This window comes from Cnephaeus nilssonii (assembly GCF_951640355.1).
Source record: "Cnephaeus nilssonii genome assembly, chromosome: 8".
Classification (NCBI taxonomy): Eukaryota; Metazoa; Chordata; class Mammalia; order Chiroptera; family Vespertilionidae; genus Cnephaeus; species Cnephaeus nilssonii.
This window is the reverse complement of record NC_137079.1, coordinates 93,744,369-93,766,612: the sequence shown is the minus strand read 5'-3', so window position 1 is coordinate 93,766,612 and position 22,244 is coordinate 93,744,369. Positions and strand designations below refer to the sequence as shown.

General features: G+C 38.2%; 1 protein-coding gene across 1 annotated transcript in view; it reads right to left on the bottom strand.

Moving 5' to 3' along the window:
• LRRC63 (leucine rich repeat containing 63) overlaps positions 1–22,244 on the bottom strand; it is a gene marked incomplete at both ends in the record, with an annotated part of 124,883 nt that overhangs the window by 28,673 nt on the left and 73,966 nt on the right. The window contains one exon of the mRNA XM_079778720.1: positions 3,446–3,529. Coding sequence (XP_079634846.1) covers positions 3,446–3,529 — 84 coding nt within the window. The remainder of the gene's footprint in view (positions 1–3,445; positions 3,530–22,244) is intronic.

Genomic DNA, 22,244 nt, shown 5'->3' with positions numbered 1-22,244 from the left:
AGAGAAAAAGAAACAAAACATACAAAACCATTTACTTATTTCTCTGTGGAGAAGATAAGGAATTGGAGCAGGAGAAACAGTAAGATTCAAATATAGCGCGCGCGCACACACACACACACACACACACACACACACTCATACAGAGACATTCTTGAACCAAAATACATGATTTGTAAAACTAAAAAATTAAGTGGATGAACTAAAGAAGAACATGGTATTGGTAGAGATATGAGTTAGAGGAAAAGACAGAAGAAATAACTGAAATAAGTAGAATAACTGAAATAGAGCAAAAGCATTTTAAAAAATAATAATGATAAACAATGTAGATGTCATGGAAGACAGATCCAGGATACCTAACATGTAAGTAATACATGTTTCAGGAAAAGAAAAGAAAACAGACGGAGAAGGAGAGGCAATAATGAAACATTTCTTAATTTAAAAAAAAGTTTGATATATTTTTTATTGTTGATAGTATAACAGATAAATGCCTTTTTGAACTGGCTGGTTAGAAGAGTTCACCGAATTTCAATAAAAACAGACATGATATCATGATTTATAAGAAATATATATTTGGCCACTCAAATGGCCAAAATATATTTCTCATATATATTTGTTCTGAATCCACAGTTTCTGGCCCACAGCCCTGAGCAATAGGAGCAATGGGAACATCTGTTATATTTGGTCTCCTCAGTTTCTGAAATTGCTTCAGAACCATAAAATTAAAATGGGCATCTTGCTATTCACAACAAGCCCCTTTCTACCATAGCTAGGTTTATGATAATGAGGTGGCTGCTGGAAAGCACCTTAGAATGGTGCAGGATGCCAGCACAACCAACCATTACTAAAGGGGTGGACCCCTCATTTCTGGAGAGCAGAGAAGGGCTGGAGGTTGAATCAATCACCAATAGTGAGTACTCTAATCAATCATGCCTATGTAGTGGAGCCTCCATAAAAAACCCTATCGGAGGTGTTTAGGAGAGCTTCCAGGTGTGGGAACCAGGACACTTCACTGTACACCTGTACTGAGCCCCCAAATCCATGAAGACAGAAGCTATTTTGTTCGGGATCTCATCCTATGTATCTTTTCATCTGGCTGTGCATTTGCATTTTTAAACATATGTCCTTTGTAATAAATTGGTAATCTAGAGGGTAAATAGGTTTCCTGAGTTCTGTGAGCTGCCCTAGCAAATTAATTACACCTGAGGAAGGGTCGTGGGACCAAACCTCTGATTTACAACCTTGGCTTGCTAGAGGCATCTGAAGTGGGGGGCAGTCTTGTGGGACTGAGCCTACAACCAGTGGGATCTAATGCTATCTCCAGGGAGACAGTGTCAGAATTGAGTTGAATTGTAGTACACCCAGCTAGTGTCCAAGAATTGCTTGTTGGTGTGCCCCCCTACCAGAGTGGAATTGGATGCAGGAAACTTTTAAACAGATTATAAAAAAAGACATACTGTTAAGCATAATCTGACAAAATTTCTGAAGATCAAGGATAATGAGAAAACCATAGTCTTTCCAGATAAAAATAAGAACCACGAAAAGAGAAAAAGAAATTAAACTGGCAGCAGATACCTCATGTGCAACTCTGGAAGCTATAGGAGGACGTGAGGATGGAAGCTGCTTGTGAAAGGGCTGTAATGTGAGATTGCCCACCAATGAGAGACATTACTTTATTTGTTAAGCTTGTGAGATCTAAGTGCTAAATAAATATTCTTTGAGTAAAGAGACATAATAAAAGGAAAAATACTAATGAGAATTTGAAATAAAAGTTCCTAAACTGTCTCAGCAAAATCTATAACTAGATAAGGGGTAAGTGCATTGAGAAGGAACGCAGGAAAGCAGGAAAATGAAAGTATTCTAAAGGTCTTAACTAGTGGTGGAACACAGCAGTGAGGAGACAGACTATGATGCTGGGGGAAGTGATTTTTAGCTTGTTTTTGTAAGATACTAAAGAAAAATGTATTTGTTTATGAGTTTTTGGAAAGGAATTATAATTAGTAAGAGACTGAAAAGTACAGTAGAGTTCTGAAATTAACAAGGAAGAAAAAAGAGAATAACATCCTGAAAAAAATATTAAAGAAATATATAGGAAAAGGAGAAAGTAAATAGATAGTAAATACAAAGTGAAATGGAAGGCAAAAAATAAACATATCAGTCATTTCAAATGTGAACAGCTTCAATTCCCCTAATAAAATACAAAGAAATTAAATAATTGGTATAAACATTAGAAAAGTAGAGACAAATTATCTAATTTTGTTGAAGTTAAGATTATGCTTCTTGTAAACCAAAGAAAATCTAGTAAAACTCAACCAGAACTAATAAAATAATTTGGCTACATAAGCTGATTTTAAATTAATGTAAAGAAGCACAAGCTTTTTTTTATTCTGTACTGGCAATAGTGAACTAGAAAAAAAATAGAGAAAATACTGCATACTCAGTAGCAACATAAAATACTTAGAAAGTATTCTCTCTTGGTAAGAAAGACAAAGGACTTATGTGAAGTGAATAATAAATTCTTATGAAGAATATGAAATAAGATCTGAACAAATGAAAAAATATACTATGTTTTAGAACAAAAATATTTATTATCATCAGAAATGTGAATTCTTCAAAACTTAAATGTAAACTCAGGGGAATTCCAATTAAAATCCCAATGTTGTGTTTATGTGTTTTGGGTGAGGAGAGTCTTGAAATTATATCAAGTATTTTAAAGATCATGATCTAAAGAAAATAGTTAAGAGACTATTATTGAAATCTAATCTCCCTAATAGCTATTAAAAATTATTCTAAAGTCATAATCAACATAGTATGGTACCAACTTAGAAGGATATAGATAAATTTCAGAGACTTTTAAAAGATTAATGTGAGAAAGAATTGGAGCTTAGCATTAAAATTACATTTGTATTATTAGCATTTTGTGTATATCTATCTCCTTACAAAAAAATAAAATAAAATAAAGCTGATAAGAACTACAGGAGCACATGTGAAAAAATCAACAGGAGTAGCCTGTCATTCTATTAAGTGTTCTTTAAATAATTATTGGAAACATTACATCCTAAAAATATAGAGTGCCAATCATTCAAATTATCTTTTGATAAACTTTATGATTCACATTTAAAAATATATATTTTTGTATTGATGTCATAGAGGAAGGGAGAGGGACAGAGAGAGAGAAACATCAATGAAAGAGAATCATCTATCAGCTGCCTCCTGCATGTCCCCTACTGAGAATTGAGCCCAAAACCTGTCATGGCCCTGACCGGGAATTGAACCATGACCTCCTGGTTCATAGGTTGAGGCTCAACCACTGAGACACACCGCCCAGGCTGCTTTACATATATTTGATGGTTATTAAATAAATGAATGAACTGAATTTTCTCCATCATCACCAAATATACCCTTCAGGGGAATATGATTTTTTGTGTACTTATTACTTCCAAAATACCTGAGTTTCTGGATTTCATTTGGAATAGATTCAATACTATTGTAGGAAATATCAAGTTCCTCAAGGTGGGACAAAGAAAATAACCTTAAATAGAAAGAGAAAATAAATTGTAAAAATAATTATCTATTTGTCATGACTAAGCATAAATAAGAATTAGATATTTAAATAAGTACATAGGCATAGAGGGACACTAATATTTTTCTAAGATCTTGAAATTTATATAGACTTTTCCACATTATACTAGTAGATGATGTAATTAGAATAAGGTTTCCTAAAACTTATTCATCTATCCATTAAGTCTGGTTTGAAATGTTTGGAATAGGTAAAGTCCCATCTAGAAAAAGTCACCTGAGAAATTTCTAACAATATTTAGGTATATTTTCTTGTTTACTGTATTTATTTACTAGAGCTGAAATTTTTTTTTTTTAAAAAAAGAAATTTATTCTCTCTCAGTTCACAAGGCCAGAAATTAGAAATCAAGTTGCTGGTAGGGATGGTTCCTTCTGGAGGCTCTAAAGAAGAAACTACCCATTGCTACCAGCAATTTTTGGTGCTCCTTGGTTTGTAACAGCATAACTCCAATCTATACCTTTGTCTGTATATTTTCTTCTTGTTATGATGCAATTTATTTGATTTTGAACCCACCCTAAATCAGTAACCTCATATTAACTTAGCTAATTACATCTGTAGATTCCTATTTCCTAAGGTCACGATGGGGTTCTGCATTGACATATTCAACCCAGTGCAGTTGCATTATGATTTTCCTAGTGAAATACCTTTGGTCTTCCTTTCCATTAAGCTAAGCATTACTAAAAAGAAGAACAAAAAACACAAAGACTAACACAGAGAGCCTTGTACCTTAAGGTTTGGGAATGGCAGTTGATTCTTCAAGACTGAAATTGAAGTGCTAAGTACAGCATTTATCAAAATCCCTAGTAAATATAGCTTTGTATATGCTGTTCTCAAAGACCTTCCTGTTTTCCATATAAATAAAAGATGAAAAATTACTTGCATAAACATTAATGAAAGCAAGATGAGAACAATATTTCATTAACTTCCTACTATCTTAGTGTATCATATAATGGTCCACATGATTTGGCCACAGACTACTTATCCCACTCTACCACATTCACCTATGATCCAGCCTTTACCAGTATTTGTTAAAATTCCCTGAATTAGCCAGTTCTCACATCACATATTTCCAAATATGAAATGCAATTTCTCCAAATTTGAGTCGTCAATCAATGTCTTCATTTTTTTAAGTCTTGGCTCAGCTATAATCTCTTCCAAGTAACTCTTCCCAAATTATCAGACTGCATGAGCAGCCTCTTCTGTTTCTCTCTTTATCACAGTCATAGAACTTACACATTGGGTAATAAATGTCTGTCTTCTAAACTAGGAGGTTCTGGAGGCCAACAATTCAATTTTACATTTCAGTATAGCCAAGGTCTTGCATAGCACCTATTACATCATAAGTGCTTAGTAAATTACAATTGAATATAAGGAATGGTGACTTAGTTAATTTAAAATTATTTGCTCTGAGAAATTAATGAGATTGAATAGAAAAGCAAAAGAAATGTCTTTTCAATTTAGTGGTCATCTCAGACTTCTTATTACCTCTCTAAAAATATTAATATCACCTGTTTTATTTTTCAATTCAAAATTATGTTATTTTATTTCCTTGGCTCAGGAAGTTTTTAAAACCATTTTGTCTTCCCTTACCACTTCAGAACTGGCAAACTATGTGGTTCCAGGCTTTCACCATTAATGATAATTCCTGTTAATTGTGATGTCTAACAGGAATTGTAGGAATCATTGAGGAAGCTTATTAAGAAACTGCATTTTCTAGTGTTGAAATTTGTGTTACACATATGATTTAGAAGGCAAATCTGTTTAGATATTCTCAGTTAGATCTGATACTCTATACACCATCAGCACCAAATCTATGTCAATTTTTAGGATGTGTACATTGTTTTACACTTATTTAATTGCTTTATTCATCAGCACATGATTGAGCAATGAGCTACTTACCAGGTGTACCAGTTAATAACTGGGATTTTTTTCGAGAGATGGAGTTACACATATGTTGATATATATGCAATTTGATATGTATGCTATTTTGTTGTATTGACAGCAAGCTTCAAAACTTCATATGTCAAATTTTCTGAAGGTGTTAAAATCATAGATATTTTTACGCTTAAAAATGTTGAATTTCGTTTCAAAAAAGAGCGTTTGCGGGAAGTTTTAATTCATTACTTTATTTTGAAGAAAAGTGCTCTTGAAAGTTATCATATACTTCGGGAAGCTTATGGTGAACATGTTCCATCTCAAGATACTTGTGAATGCTGGTTTAGATGCTTTAAAAGTGGTGATTTTGATGTGAAAGACAAAGAACGTCCAGGTCAACCAAAAAAGTTTGAAGACCAACAATTATACGAGTATTATTGGATGAAGATTCATGTCAAACTCAAAAACAACTTGCAGAAAGATTAAATGTTGCTCAGCAAACAATTTCCAATTGTTTACAAGCAATGGAAAAGATATTTTTTGTTTGTTATTTTTTGTTTGTTTTTCTTCAATATAATTTATTTTTTTAAATTTATTAATTAAGGTGTTACATATGTATCCTTATTCCCCCATTATTCCCCCCTCTATTCCCCCCACTCATGCCCTCACCACCCTGTTGTCTGTGTCCATTGGTTAGGCTTATATGCATGCATACAAGTCCTTTGGTTGATCTCTGCCTCTTACCCCCACCCTCCCCTACCTTCCCTCTGAGGTTTAATGGTCTGATCATTGTTTCTCTGTCTCTGGATCTATTTTTGTTCATTAGTTTATGCTGTTCATTATATTCCATAAATGAGTGAGATCATGTGATATTTATCTTTCTCTGCCTGGCTTATTTCACTTAGCATAATGCTCTCCAGTTCCATCCATGCTGTTGCAAATGGTAAGTACTCGTTCTTTTTTACCACGTGGGAAAGATTTTAAAGGAAGGAAAATGGGTGCCACATCAACTGAACGAAAGACAAAAGGAAAACCGAAAAGTCAACAGTAAAATGTTGCTTCAATGGCATGAAAGAAAGTCTTTTTGTATCGAATTGTGACTGGGGATGAAAAATGGATTTATTTTGAGAATACCCAACGCACAAAATCATGGGTTTCTCCAGGTCAACCATCAACATCAATTACAAGGCCAAATCGCTTCAGAAAGAAGACAATGAATGCTCTGCGTTTGGTGGGATGAAGAAGGTGTGATGTATTATGAGCTTCTAAAACCAGGTGAAACCGTTAATACTGATCGCTACCAACAACAAATAATCATTTGAACCATGCTTTGATCGTGAAACGACCAGAATGGGCCAGAAGACACAGCAAAGTAATTTTGCTTCATGATAACGCACCATCACACACTTCAAAACCAGTTAAAGACACGTTAAAAGATTTTGCCTTGGAAGTATTAACCCACCCGTCATATTCACCAGACCTTGCTCCTTCAGATTACCACTTGTTCCAATCAATGACACATGCACTTTCTGAGCAGCACTTCAAAACGTATGAAGAAGTGGGAAATTGTGTCTCTGAATGGTTTGCCTCAAAATAAGAAAAGTTCTATTGGGATGGTATACACAAATTAAAATAATTTACAAAGAAATTTACAAGATTTAAAAATTTTTATAACACCTTTGCAAACATGTGCAATTTTTCTCTATCAGATAGAAACTAGGAGGTCATGGAAGTTAAGAGTGAATCAACAGCCTGCCAAAGTTTGTAGCATCTAAGATGAAGAGCTTGCCTCAGATAGTACCTAACATACTCTCCTATGTTACTTTGAGTCTCAAAAACTAGAAAGATCTAGTTAGAAATGGAAATAGTGAAAGAACTCTATCACATTTTTAGAAAAACGTTGAGAAGCTTCCAACATAATATATCTTGAGAAAATTTATATATTTTAAAAATATGAAAACCATAAAAAAACATTTAGACTAATAATGAGAAAAATAGAAAAGACAATCTTTAAAATACTATGTTTAGCCAATATAATGAACAACCATTTTTTTTCTATGTTGGATAAACCTTGAAAAAAGTATGTCTTATTATAAATTCTAATACTAATATTTCAAACAAATTAGGTAACCCATTATTTTATTTAATAAAATACTGCTAAATTTTATTTGAACTGCTAAATTTATACTGCTAACCCCCTTTGTTCAAATGTCCCTTTTACAAAAGGCCCACCCTAATTACCCCTTTAAAATTGCACTCTCATCTCCCTTTCCTCTTCTAATTTTTACTTTTGTGTATTACCTATTACATTCTAACATACTATGTAATTTCTTTATTATATATTTTATTTATTGACTAGAGGCCCAGTGCACAAAATTTGTGAAGGGGGGCATCCCTCAGCCTGGCCTGCACCTTCTTGCAATCCGGGACCTTTTGGGGGATGTCTGACTGCCAGTTTAGGCCTGATCCACAGCAGGATTGGGTCTAAACTGGCAGTTGGACATCCCTCTCACAACCGCTGGCTCCCAACTGCTTGCCTGCCTGTCTGATCACCCTAACCACTCTGCCTGCCTGCTTCATCACCCCTAATCGCCTCTGCCTACCTGCCTCATCACCCCTAACCACTTGCCTGCCTGCCTCATCACCCCTAACCACTGGCCTACCTGCCTGATTGCCCCTAACCGCTCACTGGGGGTGCGGGGCCAGCTGGGGCAAGGGGCTATGGTCATTCTGGTCTCTGGTCATTCTGGTCGTTCCACCATGTCAGTTGCTGGGCTTTTATTATATAGGACTATCTCCCCCTATAAGAATGTAATCCCCCAAACAGTAGAAATATTTGACTGGCTTTATATTAGTTCCCTATTGCTGCCATAGCAAATTGCAACACAAACTTAGTGAGTTAAAATGACACATTTATTATCTTAAATTTCTATAAGTCAGAAGTCTGGCACAGGTCTCACCATATTAAAATTAAGGCATCAGCAGAATTGCATTCCATCTGGAGACTCTCGGGTTATCTGTTTCCTTGATCACTGAAGTTCTTGGCAGAATTCAGCTCCTTCTGACTGTACAACTGATGGCCCTTATTTCTTTTTTTAAAAAAACATTTTTTTAAAGACATTATTATTTTTAAAAAATATATTTTTTATTGATTTCAGAAAGGTAGGGAGAGCTAGAGAGAGATAGAAACGTCAATGATGAGAGAATCATTGATTGGTGCCTCCTGCATGCTCCCTACTGGGGATTGAGCCTACAATCTGAGCATGTGCCCTGACCGGGAATCGAACCGTGACCTCCTGGTTCATAGGTAAAGGCTCAACCACTGAGCCACATGGATCGGATAGCCCTGATTTCTTGCTGGCTATAAACTGAAGGCCATTTCTAGGTTCTATAAACTGCCACATCCCTTTACTCATAGCCACCATCCTCGATTTAAAAACCAGCAAGAGCAATTCACATCTTCATGTTGCATCTCTCTGATCCATGCTACTAATTCTGTCTTCCATTTTTAAGAGCTCTTCTAATTAGATTGGGCCCACCCAGATAGTCTAGGGTAGTGATGGGCAACCTTTTGAGCTTGGTGTGTCAAACTTCGCCAAAAAACTGAGCATAACTCGGGTAGTGTGTCACTTTGAGGAAAAAACTAACTCCAAGACTCTAGTCGCAAATGTTTCATCCTCAGGAGCAGCAAATGTTTCATCCTCGGCATGCAGCCGCGTGTCATCAGAAATGGCTACGCATGTCAGTGCTGACACGCGTGTCATAGGTTCGCCATCACTGATAGGGTAATCTCCCTAAAATCCAGTTTACTGGAAAATTGATTTCACCTCCAACTTTAATTATTTTTGCCATGTAATGTTAACATGTCACATTAGACATCTCTGGGAACCATTATTCTGCCTTTCATACTTCCCCCTCTGGTCCCTAAGAATTCACATCCTTCCCACATGAAAAATACACTAATCCATCCCAAGTTCCCCAAAGGTCTCATCCCATTATAGCATCAGCTCAAAGTCCAACATCTCATCTAAACCTCAAAAGTTCCTAATCTTGTCCTCTAAGTCAGTATTAGTAATGTTCCAGGTATGATTCATCTATTGGTGCAGGTTTTTTTCACTTGTGTTTCTGTGAAACTAATGAAACAAGTTATTTGCTCCTAAAATATAATGGTGAGGCAGGTATAGGGTAACAGTTATAGACATTTTAGTTCAAACGGGATAAAATGAATGTAAAAAGTAATATTGACTGCAAATAATTTAAAATCTAGCTTTCAAGGCCTGGGAATAATCATCTGCAGTTCACAGCTCTGCTCTCTAATTTCAAGTTTCGGCGCTCCTAGCTCTTGGTTCTGAACAGATGGTTTCATATTCATGGGTTTCTTACTTCACCCTCTGAGTCATCCTCCCCTCCCCCCCCCCTTTTTTTTCATAGAAGTTAACACACATTTGGTTAAAGTTAACACACATTACCAGTCTGTTTCTTGCACATAGAATTTTGAGAATCTGGCAGCTTTTTTTCATTTCTATACTCTTTGTCCTTTTTTTTTTTTTTTTTTAATCAAAGCTGGCAATGTTTCTGTTGGTATAAAAATGTCAGGAACGTGGGTCTTCCATGTGTGTCCTGGAAATTTATTCAGTGAGAAATAAAGCTTGTCTCAGATAATCCCTTCTCTATTTTTGCTGAAATGGGTTAGGCCATGGAATACTATTCATGATTAAAAAGGAATGAAGCCCTACCGATTTGGCTCAGTGGATAGTGTGTCAGCCCGCAGACTGAAGGGTCCTGGATTCAGTTCCAGCCAAGGGCACATACCTCAGTTGCAGGATCTTACCCTGGTAGGGGTGTGGGAGGGAAGCAATCAGTCGATGTGTCTCTCACATCAATGTTTCTCTCTCTTCATCTGTCCCCCTCCCTTCCATTCACTCTTTAAAAATTAATGGAAAAATATCCACAGGTGAGGATTAACAAAACAAAACAACAAAAGAAAAAGAAAAGAAAAGAAAAAAGGAATGGAATACTGATACATACAACAACATGGATAAATCTCAAAAATATTATTTTGAGAAAAGAGAACCGAGATGGCAGCATAGGTAAATGCGGGTACTCATCGCCTTCCATACCACATCAAAATTACAACTAAAATCTAGAACAACCATCATTTAAAACCACTTGAAATCTGGCTGAATGGAAGTCCTACAACTAGAGAAGTAAAGAAGAAAGCACATTGAGATTGGTAGGCAGGGTGGAGGTGGGGAACAGGCTGGTTTGACATTCACATGTGGTGTTTTTTAAATTGGGAGGGATATCATAGCTGCAGAGACTGCTGTGAGAAGCAAGGGTTCCCAGCTCTACACCAGACACCCAGCCCAGGTTCCAGAGCTGGGAAGAGAAGCCCCCATAACTTCGGGCTGTAAAAACCAGTGGAGGATTGTGGCTGAGTGACACAGAGGCTGCTGGAGTCCCAGGTGTTCCTCTTAAAGGTCGGTGCACAAACTTACACAGTCCCGCCTCCTCTGAGTTCTACTGCCCAGCAGCAGCTTTGAGGAATACAGGGACATACAGGGAGGAACTGGACTGTCTGGCATTAGGGCAGGACTCCGGGGCAGTTTTCTCCAAGACAGGATACTTGTATGGGTCATTGTACCTGTGCTGGGACCTCTCCCATTGCAGAGCTGACTGGCAGCCATATATGAGTTTCCATCAGCTTGGCCCACACTGTTCACTATGCCCTGGTGATTCCCTGAGACCCTGCCCATCCAATTTGCAGCCCCACCGATGCTGTTTGTGGCAGCTTTTTCATATGAATGGCCTGTCCTGGCTCAGGCTTCAGACTTAGCTAAAATCTCTCAACCAAGCAGCAACTGGTATCAAACCTATCAATAAAAGGTTCTAGACCTGATACTAGCACCAGTCTGTCTTGCTTCAAGCTAGACCTTGCCTGGGCACTTCCTAGCCTAGTGGTCAGCAAACTCATTAGTCAACAGAGCCAAATATCAATAGTACAACGATCGAAATTTCTTTTGAGAGCCAAATTTTTTAAACTTAAACTTCTTTTAACGCCACTTCTTCAAAATAAACTTACCCAGGCCGTGGTATTTTGTGGAAGAGCCACACTCAAGGGGTCAAAGAGCTGCATATGGCTCACGAGCCGCAGTTTGCCGACCATGGTCCTAGCCCAATACAAGTAGCAGCTAACTACAGATCTCCCTGTAACTCTTGATAGGTGGCCCTAGGCAATGGCTGACTTTGCACCTCCCAAGAGGCCCCAGAGCCAGTGCACTCAGTGGACAGCTTCAGACCAAATAACAACTCTACACACCCACAAGCAACACACTTATGAGGCATACTCAGTGAGCACCAAAGACCCACTGAAGCAAGTCCTGCTCCATAGGGTCAGCTCCTGCACAGCAGCTCTTCCACTGTAGCCACAGCTAGTCCTCACAGCCAATTGGCCTGGAAGTTAACTCCTTCCAGTGACATTAACAGCAATCAAGGCTCAACTACAAGACTGTACACACAGCCCACACAGGGATGCACCTAGAGTTCCTAGCTCAGGTGACTAGGGAGGCTGAGCCACTGGGCCCTATAGGACACCTACTACACAAGGCACTCTACGAACTCCAGGAGACATAGCAGCTCTACATAATACATAGAAACAAACAGAAGGAAGCAGCCAAAATGTGGAGACAAAGAAATGTGTCACAAATGAAAGAAATAGAAGCAAGCACACTACTAGATACAGAGTTCAAATCAATGTTTATATGCTTACTCAAGAACCTTAATGAGGATTTCAAGAAACTTAATGAGAGCTTCAAGGGAATTAATGAGATTTTCAAAGGACTTAGTGAGACTTTCAAGGATCTTAGTGAGAATGTCAAAGACATGTAAAAGGACCAGTGGGAAATTAAGCATACACTAATTGAAATAATGAATAATTTACAGGGAATCAACATTAAAGGAGACAATCCCAAAAATCAAATCAACAATTTGAAATATGAGGAAGCAAAAAAAAAAAAACAAAAAAAAAAACACCCAATCAGAAGAACAAAAAGAAAAATGATTCCAAAAATATAAAGATAGTATAATGAGCCTGTGGGACAACTTCAAGCATTATGGGGGTGTCAGAAGGAAAAGATAGAAAGCAAGGAATTGAAACCTATTTGAAGAAATAATACAGAAAATTCTCCTACCTGGTGAAAGAAATAGACTTATAAGTTCAGGAAGCAAAGAGGAACTCAAAGAGGCCCACACCAAGACACATAATTAAAATGCCAGTGGTTAAAGACAAAGAGAGAATCTTAAAAGCTGTAAGAGAAAAGCAGTTAGTTACCTCCAAGGGAATGCCCTAATGACTATCCGCTGATTTCTCAACAGAAACTTTGCAAGCCAGAAGGGAGTGGCAAGAAATATTCAAAGTGATGAATAGCAAGGACCTACAATCAAGATTACTCTATGCCGCAAAGCTATCACTTAGAAGTGAAGGTCAGATAAAGAGCTTCACAGACAAGAAAAAGCTAAAGGAGTTCATCACCACCAAACCAGTATTATATGAAATTCTGAAGGGTGTTCTTGAAAAAGAAGAAGGAGGATGAGGAGGAAGAGGAGGAGGAGGAGGAGGAGGAGGAGGAGGAGGGTTGCAATAAAGGCATATCTATCTATATAAAAGCCTAAGCGAACGTTGCAACCGAAACAACCGAACGGACGACTGAACAGGCTGCATGGGGTGACCAGGCTGGCAGGGGGGTTAGTGAGGAACAACCAAACAACTGAGCAGCAGGCTGCGTGGGGTTACCAGGCCAGCACGGGGGTCAGTGAGGGGTGACCAAACGACTGAGCAGCAGGCTGCGTAGGGCGACTAGGCCGGCAGGGGGGCAGTGAGGGGCAACCAGATAACCGAGCAGCTGGCTGTGTGGGATGACCAGGCCAGCAGTGGGGTCAGTGAGGGGTGACCAAATTACTGAGCATCAGGCTGTGTGGGGTGACCAGGCCCACAGGGGGGCTGTTAGGGGCAACCAGACCGGCAGGGGGTACTGTGAGGGGTGGCCAGGCCAGCAGAGGGGGCAGTGAGGGATGACCAGGCCAGCAGGGGGAGCAGTAAGTAGTGACCAGGCCAGTGGGGGGGCAGTTAGGGGTGATGAGGCTGGCAGTGGGGCAGTTGGGGGCGACTAGGCCAGCAGGGGGGGCAGTTGGTGGTGACCAAGCCAACAGGGGGGGCAGTTAGGGGCAATCAGGCAGGCAGGCAGGTGAGCAGTTAGGATCCAGTGGTCCTGGATTATGAGAGGGATGTCCTGGATTGGAGAGGGTGCAGGCTGGGCTGAAGGGGACCCCCCCCATGCACAAATTTTGTGCACCGGGCCTCTAGTCTAACAATAATTGAATAGAAAAGTAAAAATACATTAACAAAAAATCTAATGAATAAAATAAACTGACGAATGAAATAGAATCAGAGTTATGGAAACATGGAACAGACTGATGAATCTCAGAGGAAAATGGTGAGGGGGGTTGGGAAGAGATTAACCAAAGATCTTATATGCACATATGCATTACCTATGGACACAGACAATAAATAGAGTGGTGAAGGCCTGGGTTGGGGTGGGGTCTGTGGGGAAGGGTGCAATGGGGGGACAAAAGGGAGACACCTATAATACTCTCAACAATAAAAATTAAAAGTATATTATGTTGAATTAAAGATGCCAGGCACACAAATAATTTGTTGTTTCATTAAACTTATACATGCTTTTAAAAAACAGGCAAAAAATGTCTATGGTGTTAGAAGTCTGGAGACTGACTGGAAATGTCTATAAGGGAACTCTCTGGGGTAATATAAATGCTTAATATCTTATTTTGGATTATGATTACATGCATATATACATTTATTTCACTATTTGAATCAAATACCTAAGATCAGTGCATTTTATTTTATGAAAATTATACTTAAAATTTTTTTTAGAAAGAAGAGAAATGAGAAGGAAGAAGGGAAAACCAGGGTTCTAGTAACTATGTTTTTAAAATTGTGGTATAATATTTATAACATAAAACCTGCTATTTAAATAATTTCTAAGTACACCATTTAGTAGCATTACTTATAATAATACTAGAGGCCCAGAGCACGAAATTCGTGTGCAGGTATAGTCCCTAGGCCTGGCCTGTAATCAGGGCCATCTTCCCTAGCTGCCTGAAGCCGGTCCCACCTCCTGCTGCCACCCACCCCCATTCCCTGTTTGCCATCAGGCGATCAGAGCCTGCCAGCCAGGAGGAGGAACCAATAAGTCAGCCATTCCCACCCGCCCACCGGCCCCACCCCCACCACAGGTTGCCCCTGTGTGTGGGGGGGTGACCGGTGGGGTGGGGGCCTTGACTTGGCACACCCATGTCCCCCGCCACCCACCCCTAGTTCCCCATTCACCATCAGGCGATGGGAGCCTGCTGGCCAGGGAAAGGGACCAAGAGGTGGTCAGTGTGCCTCATAGGGACTGGTCGAGTGGTCATTCTGGTAATTCCACCATTAGGGTCAATTTTCATATTACCCTTTTATTATATAGGATTTTATGCAGCCACTATCCATTTCTAGAACTTTCCTATAATTCCAGTCTATCCACATTAAACAATCATGACCCAGTTGCCTCTCTTTCCCCTATCCCAACTTCTAGTAACCTCTATTCAATTTTCTGTCTCTATGAATTTGCCTATTCTAGGTACTTCATATGAGTGGAATTATACAATATTTGTCCTTTTGTGTCTGAATTATTCCACTTAGCATAATGTTTTCAAAGATAATTTTTGTTGTAGTATGTACCAAAATTTATTCCTTTTTATGGGTGAGGAATAATGTATTGTATGTATGTGTCACATTTTGTTTATACATTAATCTGTTAATGAATATTTGGGGTGTTATTATCTTTTGGCTATGGTGAGTAAAACAATTAGTTGTTCCATTTTTCTGTTGATGAACATTTGAATTGTTTCCTGTTTTAGGCTATCTATATATAAAAAAGCCTAAGTAACCGTTATGACCAAATGATCTGAACGACCGAAACGACCGGTCGACCAATCACTATGACACGCACTGACCACCAGAGGGAAGATGCTCAATGCAAGAGCTGCCCCCTGGTGGTCAGTGGGCTCCCACAGCCAACCTCCCGCAGCCCCTCCCCACAGTCAGCCAGCCTCCCAATAGGCCTTGATCGCCGGCCAGGCTGAGGGACCCCACCTGTGCATGAAGTGATGCAACAGGCCTCTAGTTGTGAATAAAACTGCTGTGGACATTCTCAGGGAAGGTTTTTTTTTTTATTTAGGCTAAGATCTACCTTCTCTCTTTTGTAAATGAGTGACCGAGAGCTACTAAAGAAAATCACTACAAAGTCATGATTTTTAGTCTCAGTTAAGCCCACATAATTTTCTGTCAAACTTTCATGTTTTTGTGTATTTTATTCTCCTTGGCATTCCTCTCAATATTAACACTAAATCATCACACTGTCTTTAAAGATTTTATTGATCTTCACTTTTCTTATTCTCAAAGATTATTTTAAATCATTTCAGAGTAATCTTTTTCAACTGATACATAGTAGGAGTTAAGTAAATCTTTGTTGACTGAATAAATTTCCTATTTTCTTACCCATATAATTGCCTATTTCCCAATTTTAGGAGATGAAGATTAATCCTATTGTTCTAGGCCAACATCTCCATCTGTACCCTTTTCTCTCTCACCTCTCATAAAATTTTTCACCATCAGCTACACTCTATTCTTTACAGTTTCCTTTTCATCATCCTGTGAATATGCCTTAATTTTCATAAAAATTTTCCATATAAAACAAATAGCAGCCACAAAATTTTTACTAAAGTTTCACATTCTTTTTAGATTTCATCTAATCTCTCCCCTATTGCACCCAATTTTCTCCAGAGTGGTTTTCACACTTTATTACCAATTTCATTTCTTCCATTCCATTTAAAGCCACCTTAAACTGGCTTTTATTCCTACAATTCCACTGAAACTGTTCTCACCTTCAATCTTACTGTATTTGACACTGCTAGTCATCCTTCATTTTTGAAATAATTCACTTGCTTGGCTTGCATGATGCATCTGATTTGCTTTCAGCAATTTGGACATTTTTTTCTCATCCTTTATAATTTCTCTTTCTCTGTCTATAACCTAAACATTAGTGTTTCTCCAGAAATATCTCATCAGAAGATTGCTCTACACATTGTCTCTGGTTTCAATTATTATATGCTAATAGCTCAAAAGCCTTACCTCCAGCTTTGTGATCAGCACCAAAACCAACATATTAATTTAAAATTGAATTTATTATTTCTCTTCCTTCAAACCCTCTCAGTTTTAATTTTGTCACTCACTTACTAAAAATTTAGCTATGAAATCTCATTTCACTTTCACCTGGGGCCACACTCTAATCTCATTATACCCTAAGCCACAATGGCTTTCTGTTAGCTTTGAAGCCAACATCCTACTTGCTTCACATAATTATTCCCACTGCATGAAATATTCTTCGTTCTTGGCCTGTGATTACAAGTTTCTGCTTAATTGCCATTTCCTCAAATGAATCTTTCTTAGTGACTCAATTTATTCATTCATGTCCCCCCTGAATTTATTTACTTATTATTTATTTGTTTATCCTACATAATAAAATGGTAATATGTAAATTACCATCACTCCGCTACGCCCACGATTGGGACAGCAGGAGGCGCAGGGGGCGGGACTCAGGGTGGCCGGGGTAGCTGATTGGGCCAGCAGGACGCTGAGCTCGCGGCGCCAGTGGCGCCGCGAGCTCAGCGTCTATGTCATGGCTGCGCCGGAGGCTTTCGGAAGGCCTGGTGCACCGGCGGACAGCCGGCCAGCTCCCCCGCGATCAAAAGCCAAAGCGGGGGAGCTGGCCGGCTGTCTGCTCCGGCACAAGGCCTTTCGAAAGCCTCCGCCGCGCCGGAGGCTTTCGGAAGGCCTGGTGCACCGGCGGACAGCCAGCCCGCTGGTGCACCAGGTGCATGATTAAATCATGCACTGGGCCTCTAGTTTATTTATAAATTATTTAATTTATTGGGGTAAAATCCTATATAATAAAAGCCTAATATGCTAAGTGTCCGATCATCCATTCAACCAATCAAAGCATAATATGCTAACGATATGCTAAGACCACTCAACTGCTCACTATGATGTGCACTGACCACCAGGGGGCAGACAGTCAACTGGTTGACCAGTTGCTATGATATGCACTGACCATCAGGGGGCAGACACTCTGATCAGTAGGTTAGTTTGCTGCTGGGGTCAGGCCGATTGGGACTGAGTGAAACAGACTGGACACTCTCTGGAGCCCTCCCACAGTCCCTCCCTATTTGGCGAACTTCCTGTGTTCCTCCCTGGCCCTGATCATGCACTGGTGGGGTCCCTTGGCCTGGCCTGCATCCTCTTGCAATCCAGGACCCCTTGGGAGATGTCAGAGACCTGGTTTCAGCCCCATCCCACTCAACTCAGGAGCTGCCCCCTGGTGGTCCGTGCACTCTCACAGGGGGTCTGCTGCTCAGCCAGAAGCCAGGCTCACAGCTGGCAACCACAGCAGTGGTGGTGGAAGCCTCTCCAGCCTCTGTGGCAGCACTAAGGATATCCAACTGCTGGCTTAGGCCCGCTTTTGCAGGGACCAGGCCTAAGCCGGAAGTCAGACATCCCCTGAGGGCTCCTGGACTATAAGAGGGCGCAGGGACCCCGCCCCCCCCAAGTGCATGAATGTTGTGCACTGGGCCTTTAGTTGGTTAATAAAATTATATAAGTTTCAAATGTACAATCCTGTAATACATCATCTGTATATTGTATTGTGTGATTCACCATCCCAAGTCAAGTCTCCTTCCATCAGCATTTATCCCCCCTTTAGCCTCTTCTACTTCTAACCCCATACCCCACCCCTCTGGTAATGACCATACTGTTGTCTGTAAATATGAGTTTTTTGGCTTAGTCCCTTCACCTTTTTCACCCAGCTGTCAGTCTGTTCTTTGTATCTATGAGTCTGTTTTCATTTTGTTTCTTAGTTTATTTTATTCATTAGATTCCACATATAAGTAAATTCATTTGGTATTTGTCTTTCTCTGACTGGCTTATTTCACTTAGCATAATACTCTTAAAGTCCATTCATGCAGTTGCAAAGATTAAGATTAAGATTTCCTTTTTTTTTTTTTTTTTACAGCTGAATAGTATTTCATTGTTTAAAATGTACCACAGCTTTTTTTATCCACTCATCTACTGAAGGAAACTTGGGCTACTCCCAAATCTTGGCTAGTGTAAATAATGCTGCAATGAACATAGGGGTGCGTATGTTCTTTCAGAACAGTGTTCGGGTTTCTTTGAATATATTTCCAGAAGTGGAATTGCTGGGTGATAAGGAAGTTCCATTTATAATTTTTTGAGGTAACTCCATACTGCTTTCCACAGTGGCTACATCAATCTGCATTCCTCGCCAACACTTGTTGTTTGCTGATTTATTGATGATAGACATTCTAACAGGTAATATCTCATTGTGGTTTTAATTTGCATTTCTCTGATAATTAGTGACGTTGAGCATCTTAGCATATGTCTATTGACCATCTGAATAGCCTCTTTGGAGAAGTATCTGTTCTGACCTTTGCCCATTTTTTAATTAGGTTTTTATATGTGTGTTGAGTTTTATACATTCTTTATAAATTTTGTCTATTAACCCCTTATCAAATGTATCATTGGTGAATATATTCTCCAATTCAGTGGGCTATCTTTTCATTTTGATGATGATTTCTTTGCTGTGCAAAAATTTTTTAGTTTGATGTAGTTCCATTTGTCTAATTTTTCTTTTCTTTCCTTTACCTGAGGAATTTTCTTTTGTTTCCTTTCCCTTCCTCTGAAATATATCAGAGAAATATTGCTATAAGAAATGTCCAAAATTTTTCTGCATGTATTCTTCTAAGATTTTTATGCTTTCAAGTCTAACATTTAAGTCTTTAATCCATTTTGATTTTGCTCTTGTGTATGTTGTAAGTAGGCAGTCTACTTTCATTTTTTTTCATATATGTCCAATTTTTCCAACACCATTTATTGAATAGACTATTGTATTTACCCTATTGTATTTTCTTGATTCCTTTGTCAAATATTAATTGACCATAGAGGCATAGGTTTATTTTTGGGCTTTCTATTCTGTTCCATTGATCTATACTTAGTTTTTATGCCAGTATCTTGCTGTTTTGATTACTATGGCCTTGTAGTATAGTTTGATATCAGGTATTGTAATTCCTCCCACTTTGTTCTTCTTTCTCAAGCTTGCTGTGTCTCATGGTCTTTTGTGGCTTTATATACATTTTTGAAATATTTGTTCTGGTTCTGTGAAATGCACCATTGGTATTTATGTAGGAATTGAATTGAAGTTATAGATTGCTTTGGGTAGTATGGACATTTTAATCATGTTAATTCTTCATACCCATCAACACAGTATATGCTTTCACTTATTTGTATCTTCTTCACTTTCTTTCTTTGGTGTCTTGCAATTTTCTGAGTATAGATCTTTTACATCTTTGGTTAAATTTATTCTTAGGTATTTTATTTATTTTTTTGATGCAATTGTAAATGGGATTGTTTTCTTAGTTTCCCTTTCTGATAGTTCATTAATGGTGCATAAAAATGCAACTGATTTCTGGATATTTATTTTGTATCCTGCTACTTTACTGAATTCATTTACCAGTTCCAATAGTTTTTTGGTGGAATCTTTAGGGTTTTCTATATACAGTATCATGTTATCTGCAAATAATGACAGTTTCCTTTCCAATTTGGATGCCTGTTATTCCTTCTTCTTGTCTGATTGCTGTGGCTAGGACTTCCAGTACTATGTTGAGTAAGAGTGGTGGAAGCACACATCCCTGTGTTGTTCCAATTTTAAGGGAAACAATTGTAGCTTTGCCCATTGAGTATGATGTTGGCTGTGGGTTTGTCAAATATGACCTTTATTACATTGAGGTTTACTCCTTCTATTCCCAGTTTGCTGAGAGTTTTTATTATAAATGGGTGCTGGATTTTATCAAATGCTTTTACTGCATCTATTGATCTGATTATGTGTTTTTTTAATCATTCACTTTGTTTATGTGGTGTATCAAGTTTATTGATTTGTGGATATTGCACCATCCTTGCATCTCTGTAATAAATCCTACTTGATCATGGTTTATGATCTTTTTAATGTATTACTGTATTCAGTTTGTTAATATTTTGTTGAGGATTTTAGCATCTATGTTCATCAGGGATATTGGCCTGTAATTTTCTTTCTTTGTTGTGTCTTTGGTTTTGGAATTAGGATAATGCTGGCCTCATAAAATAAGACTGGGAGTCTATCTTTCTCTTCAATTTTTTTGGAATAGTTTGAGAAGGTTAGGTGTTAGTTCTTCTTTGAATGTTTGGTAAAATTCACCTGTAAAGGCATCCAGTCCAGGGCTTTTGTTTGTTGGGAGATGTTTTTGTTTATTTAGTTGTTTTGTTTTGTTTTGTTTTTTTACTGCTTCAATTTCACTAGTTGTAATCTGTCTATTGCATATGTCTATTGATTAGATTCTCTGATTCTTCCTGGAAGAATTGCATATTTCTAGTAATTTATTAATTTCATCCAGATTGTCTAACTTTTGGTATATAGTTGTTCATAATATTTTCTTTCAATTGTTTATATTTCTGTGATATCAGTTGTCACTTCTTTTATTTCTGATTTTATTTATTTGTATACTTTCTCTTTTTTTCTTGATGAGTCTGGTTAAAAGATTGTCAATCTTGTTTATCTTTTCAAAGAAGATCTCTTGGTTTCATTGATATTTTGTATTGCTTTTTCCAGACTCTTTCATTTATTTATGCTCTTATATTTAATACTTCCATTTTTTCTGCTCATTTTAGGCTGTTTGTTCTTTTTCAAATACCTTTAATTATAAAGTTAGATTGATTGATATATTTCTTGTTTCTTGAGATAGGCCTGTAATATTATGAATTTCCTCTTAGGACTGCTCTTGCTGTGTTTTATAGTTTGGGGTTGTTGTTTTCTCATTTTCATTTGTTTCACGGTATCTTTTGATTTCTTCCTTGATCTCATGTTAACCCATTCACTGTTTAGTAACATGTTGTTTAGCCTCCATGTCTTCATGTATGGTTTTTTTTTTTCTTGTGATTTATTTCTAGTTTCTTACCATTTTGGTCAGAGAAAATGCTTGACGTAATTTTAATCTCTTATATTTATTGAGAGTTGTTTTGTGTTCTAACATGTGGTCTATTCTATATATACTTTTATTGATTTCAGAGAGGAAGGGAGAGGGAGAGAGAAAAAAAGAGAGAGAAAACATCAATGATGAGAAAGAATCATTGATTAGCTGCCCCCCTGGGGATTGAGACCACACCCAGGCATGTGCCCTTGATTGGACTCAAACCCAGGACCCTTCAGTCTGCAGGCCAATGCTCTATCCACTGAGTCAAACCAGCTAGGGTACACGTGGTCTATTCTAGAAAGCAGTTCATGTGCACTTGGAAATAGTATATATTCTGCTGTTTGGGGATGAAATGTTCTGAAGATATGAATTAAGTCCATCTGATCTAGTGTGTCATTTAAAGTTGTTTTTTCCTTGTTGATATTCTATCTACAAGATCTATCCACTGATGTCAATAGAGTGTTAAAAGCCCTTACTATGACTGATTACTATTAATCTCTCTGTTGATGTCCATCAAGATTTGCTTTATATATTTAGGTGTTTTTTATGTTGGGTGCATATATATTTATAAGGTTTATGTCCTCTTGTTGGATTGTTCCCT